The sequence below is a fragment of the Neophocaena asiaeorientalis genome, unplaced genomic scaffold (genome assembly GCF_003031525.2).
Source record: "Neophocaena asiaeorientalis asiaeorientalis breed wild unplaced genomic scaffold, Neophocaena_asiaeorientalis_V1.1 scaffold312, whole genome shotgun sequence".
Taxonomy (NCBI): domain Eukaryota; kingdom Metazoa; phylum Chordata; class Mammalia; order Artiodactyla; family Phocoenidae; genus Neophocaena; species Neophocaena asiaeorientalis.
Genome location: NW_020174707.1, coordinates 1,579,255 through 1,585,048, shown reverse-complemented (window position 1 = coordinate 1,585,048; position 5,794 = coordinate 1,579,255). Strand labels below are relative to the sequence as shown.

The following is a 5,794-nucleotide window of genomic DNA, read 5'->3' as shown; positions in this document are numbered from 1 at the left end:
AAAAAAAAAAAAAAAAAAAAGATATTGTTCAGAAAACATTATTCTGGCAACATTTAATTACATTAAAATTGAAACGAAGATAGGAAGACATGCCTGGAGGGGGCTTTAAAGCAAACATAGCTTTAAAGCAAACACAGCTTTAAGACTTCCATGGTGGCGCAGTAGTTAAGAATCCGCCTGCCAATGCAGGGGAGATGGGTTCGAGCCCTGGTCCGGGAAGATCCCACATGCCGCAGAGCAACTAAGCACATGTGCCACAACTACTGAGCCTGTGCTCTAGAGCCCGCAAGCCACAACTAGTGAGCCCGCATGCCACAACTACTGAAGCCGGAGCACCTAGAGCCCGTGCTCCACAAAAGAAGCCGCTGCAATGAGAAGCCTGCACACCACAACAAAGAGTAGCTAGCCCCTGCTTGCCACAACTAGAGAAAAGCCTGCGTGCAGCAACGAAGACCCAATGCAACCAAAAATATAATAAATTTTTTAAAAAACACTATAATTAAAAAAAATAGCAAACATAGCTGTAAAGGTTGATCCGGGGACATCAGCCCTGTGGGACTCTCTTCTACAGATCTGTGCCCGTGGGCACAGGGCATGGACAAAAGGGTGTTCACAGCAGCCTTGGCAGGCAGCCATCGAGAGAGGACTGGTTAAATAATCACAGCACATCCATGCTACCGAGTATTATGCAACTGTTAAAAAGAAGGCTGCAATGCCATGATGGGGGTGACGTGTAAGACATTATAGATAGAAAAGCAGAATGTGTAACAATGCATAGCATGCTATAAAACTATGGTATTAAAAAAAAAAAACTATGGTATTTTCAAATAACAGGTCTGAAAAGTTGTGTACTTTTCCCAAGCTTTTTTGCCATGTTACCACTGCCAAAGGAATTGGGGTCGAATTTGGCTTTTCTATTTTTTGCACACTCGCGTGTGAAATTTTTACAACAAAGCTGCACTCCTGTAGTTTGAAAACTTTTCATTCAAATTTTGCATTTCAAAATAATAGACATAAATTCAAACTGCAAGACTTATCTGTCACGTTTCCTGGAATATATTGTAGCCTCCACTTTTGCGGGGGTCAGCTCCACCTCCAGGGGCACTCGTGAGTTATCAGGGTCAGGAGAAGCCCAGGAAGTGGTTTCCTTCCCGCACAGGGCTTCATCATCTCTAAGTGCCTTGTCTTTGTCCAGCAATGTGATTTGTTCCCAGCCTCTCCCTGAGACACAGTATGAGGCTCATAGTTTTGAAAGAATTCGAGGAGAAAAATGGTTGTAGCATTAGAGTTGCAAACATAAGGCAGTTCGTTGGATTTTAGCCTGGGCTTTGCCAGGAAGGTCAGAGGACCTAAAGAGGAAGATGTTACTTTTTAAACTCAGTATAAAACCCAAATTCTGGGAAGTAACAAAAGTGTGTCAATGACAAAAGCTTCTGAAAAAATAGCTCTGCCTATTTGGAAAATGTTTTTGGCTTCATAAAGTAGTGGTAGAGACCTGTAGGCAGTTTAAGTTAAATTGCCAAGGCCAGAAAGAATTATGTTTGAGAGTTTGGGGAGATTATGAAATGATTATTACCCTAATGATTTGAAGGGTGTGTTTTTATTAAAGTATTAATCACTTACATGGCTTTAAACACTAATATCCTAGGCAACAAAGGGTTAGAGCTCTTAGCTGGGTGGGCATGCTACAAATTAGGTCCTGTAAGTGGAGCATTGCATTAGAATGGAGGTGTTGCAATCTTTTGGATATTTGCTCTAATCGTTTTGCCCTCTAAATTAAAAATGTAGGGTGACAGGAAATTATCAGCAGGGATTACCTATTTTCCCCTTACCAGGTTAATTACAAACGTACCCGCTCTGATATGTCTTCAACAGACAGTGGCCTTTTACTGAAATACAATAGTCAAATTACAAAATACATTTTGTGAAACAAATTTAAAAATGCATTAATTTCCACTCAGGTAAGAGCAAAGGGGGAAAATCTACGAGGTTATGATTCATTTCAGAACTTTCAGAACTGCTTTTTATTATATGATAATCTGAACTATCTAAAATATTATGAGCTACCACCTATCTTCCAGAGACTTCTTTCCTGCTTCTCAAACCCATCCTCTGTAATATATGCATGTTTGTAATGACCACAAAACTGTAAACTGAGCATTTTGTGACATCTCTTGGGGAAGGTGGGCGATGACCTTACATGATTTATTACTTTCTATTGAGTTTCAGGAAGGCAGGAGAGTTTTTATTTCAGAGCCACGTGTGGTAGCCAGTCTCCAAGATGGCCCCCCATGATCCCTGCCTCCTGCTATGCCCACCCTTGTGTTGTCCTCCCACAGCGTACCAAGGTTGGTCCATATGACCAAGAGAACACAGCTGAAGTGATGGTATGTCACTCCCCAGATTAAGCTATAAAAGACTATGGCTTCCATCTTGGGCTTTCTCTCTTTTGGAACACCTCTGGGGGAAGCCATGTTGTGAGCAGCCCTATGGCCCACATGACAAGGAAGCCTCCTGCAAACAACAGTGTGAGTGAGCTTGGAAGTGGATCCTCCAGCAAGTCTTCAGAGACTGCAGCCCCAGCAGACAGCTGAGAGACCCTAAGGCAGAAGCACCCAACTAGGCCCCTCCCAGATTCCTGGCCCTACAAAATTGTCCCAGATATTTGTTTTTAAGTTTTTTTAAGCTAAGTTTGGGGGTGATGTGTTACACAGCAATAGATAACTCATACACTGTCACTTTCCAGAGTTCGTTTTTCCCCCTGTACGCAAAACGTGAAATGCAGAAACTGCCTACAAAGAGGACTACTGCTTAGATGCCACAGAAGGTAAAGTTGTGCCTGTCTTGTCCAAAACCTGATGTCCTCAGAAAATTTCAGAGTTGTTTTCAGTATCTTTGCATTTGAAGTCTTTAACAAAAGTAGGGGTTTTGATCACATACATGGGGGTTCCCCAGGAGACCACCCTGGAACTTCCCGCATTCTCCAGAGGGAGGGGGGATTGGGGGTCAAATCCTAGAGGGCAGCCTCTGCTGCAGAGGTAATGGCCTTACACCCAAAGCCCCACCCTTCTCTTTTCCCTCCTCCTGCTCCCAAGCAGACAGAGTCCTTTAGCACCCATAGGATTCCTAGGGGGGATACCCTGGGCTAATACTGTTTACCACTGACCCTCACCCTCACCCCTAGCTACAGTGCAACACAGGGTGATAGGTTCACCACCTTTACAAACTGCCAGGTCCCCCATTTTTAGGCATGAGGAAAAGAGGAAAGGATAATGATCTTGTCGTTTTTATTTTCTGTTTACCTAGAATTCAGGGTTGACAGCCACTGACCTGAGTTATTTATCCTGATTCCATTGAAGGTTCTGTCATTGCTCCCGGTCACCAACAGATTCTAGGTTCTCTTGCTAAGTACTCCTTAAAAGTCTGAGCTGGATTTCACTGAATTCATTTAAACGCCCTTGGAAATATTTCCCTCAGTAGAAGTAGCCCTTGGAATTTTTTGGTGTACAAACATCGTGGCTTATCTGGCCCGGACACCCGAAACAAGTAACAAAAGCATGTTCCCAGGAGAGCTTAAAAAAAAATAAATTAGCTAAGTTGAAGTGTCTTTCGTTCAGCCTTCGTCCGCTACATAAACTAACCCTCGAGTTGCAGGTCCCGTGGAGAGGAAGACTAGCCAATCTACCCTCACCTTCTAAAAACCATTTTATTTCCCTGTCACGAAATAAACAACACTCAACAGCTTCAGTTCTGTGCTATTTGCCATTTTTTATTAACAGAACTGCAGGTTTCAATCAGATTCGCACTGTTTCAGAGTCAAAACCAGACTTTGTATTGATCTTTTCTTTAGGAAGAACAGTTCAGTGCTTGCAAGCTGCAAAGATTTGATAGGGCCCTCTCAATCATGTTCTGGGGTCAGCGGATCGTAGTCGGTGACCTCCAGGCAGTCGCCGTCAGTCACAGGGTCTTCAGCTGCGGGGGTGGTAGCGGGGGTAGCGGCGGTAGAGCCGGGAGAGGCGACAGAGGCAGCAACGGCTGTGGCCGCCGTGGCGCCGCCGTAGTGGTAGATCAGATAGCGGCCCCCCCTGCACACTGCGCCACCACGTTGGTGCTGTGACACGCTATCAGCAAGCTCGCAAGCTGCGAGGCCGTACGAGGTAGGCGAAGCGCATCAAGACCATCGAGTATAAGATGAACGCCGTCGTCATGCGGCCGCTGATGATGTCCGGCGGCGCCCACATGTCCTTGATGGCAGCCAGTGGGATGCCCCAGTTGGCCACTGGACCCCAGAAGTGCGTGCTGGTCACGTAATCCCGGAACTCCTTGGTCTTCACGATCTCCACCGCCCTCCGCCACAGTGCCGCCACCGCCGCCATGATCGCCGAGCCGTGGGAGCGCCAACGGATGAACAGCCTACCGACAACGAGGTGGAGCGCAGAGCCCGGAACCGTTGATTACCCTGCGTCGGCCCGGAACCTCCGCCTTCGTGCGGCTGCCGTAAAGCGCGCTAGACAGCACGTGCCGCTGTCCTGCGTAGCTTTGGGGGCGGAGGCGCGGCCTCGCCCTCGTGCCTTCACGTTTCTGCCGTAAAGTGCACTAGATGGCACGTACAGCTGTCGTGCCTGTCTTTGGGAACGTGAGGCGCAGCCTCGCCCTCGTGCCTTCGCGTGACTGCCGTAAAGTGTGTATGCGTGCGCTTCTCAGTGAAGGTGGGATCACAGCCTCGTCCTTTGCTCCCCGTCGTGCTGTGGCCGTCTGAAAGCTCCTCGCCCAGGGAGGCGAGGGTCCTGCTCACTGCTTCTCAGCTACGCAGGGGGAAACTGTTCTCTCCAGGCTGTGGACAGCGTTGACTAGATGTTGATACAAAATTCTTCAGCCAGGTACAGACTTTTCTTTGCACAATTTGCCCGAGTATTACTTGCGAAGTGACATTTCACCTCTAAATATTCCAGCATCTGGCTCTTCACAAGGACATTCTCCTACAAACCACAGTACAATAATCCACTCAGATACTTAACATTTAGTACAGTACTATCATCTAATATGCAGTGCATAGTTAAGTGTTATAGTTTTATGGCTTTTTTTTTCTTTATTGTTGGAAGGGGGAGATCCAGGATCCACTCAAGATTCACATTTAGGGCTTCCCTGGTGGCGCAGTGTTTGAGAGTCCGCCTGCCGATGCAGGGGACACGGGTTCGTGCCCCGGTCCGGGATAGATCCCACATGCCGCGGAGCGGCTGGGCCCGTGAGCCATGGCCGCTGAGCCTGCGCGTCCGGAGCCTGTGCTCCGCAACGGGAGAGGGCCAACAGTGAGAGGCCCGCGTACCGCAAAAAAAAAAAAGATTCACATTTAGTTATCATTTCTTTTACATTAATCTAGAAGAGTTCCCCAGCGTTTTTTTGTCTTTTGTAACATTGATATTTTTGAAAAGTACAAGTCTGTTTTTTTCAGAATGTCCTTAATTTGGATTAGTCTGTTTTAAAGTTAAATGTTTTTTGGCGAGAATACTACACACGTGTGGTTGTGTCCTTAGTGCATCACAGTGGGAGGCACGTGATATCACTTTGTTCTATTATTGGTGATAGTTTGATCATTCAGTTGAGTTGTCTGCCAGATTTCTCCATTGTAAAGGACCTTTTCCTCTATGTAATCAACAGGTAATCCAAGGGGAGCCTCTTATGAGAGTGTATGGATGTCTTTCACCTAATAGTTAATATCCATTGATGAAAATTCTTAATGACAAAACTGATGACTCTTTTCCCAGTGTTTTCTACCTTTTCCAGTAAAAGTAAT

The 5,794-nt window shown here is 46.2% G+C and overlaps 1 protein-coding gene across 1 annotated transcript; it reads right to left on the bottom strand.

Annotated features, from left to right (window-relative positions):
• Positions 1–439: 439 nt before the first annotated feature.
• On the bottom strand, positions 440–5,061 carry MPC1L (mitochondrial pyruvate carrier 1 like). Its single transcript, XM_024759844.1, is given in 3 exon segments — positions 440–4,092; positions 4,095–4,134; positions 4,137–5,061. Coding segments are annotated over 3 exon segments (474 nt in total). The 5' UTR covers positions 4,377–5,061; the 3' UTR covers positions 440–3,898.
• Between the last annotated feature and the right edge of the window lie 733 nt (positions 5,062–5,794).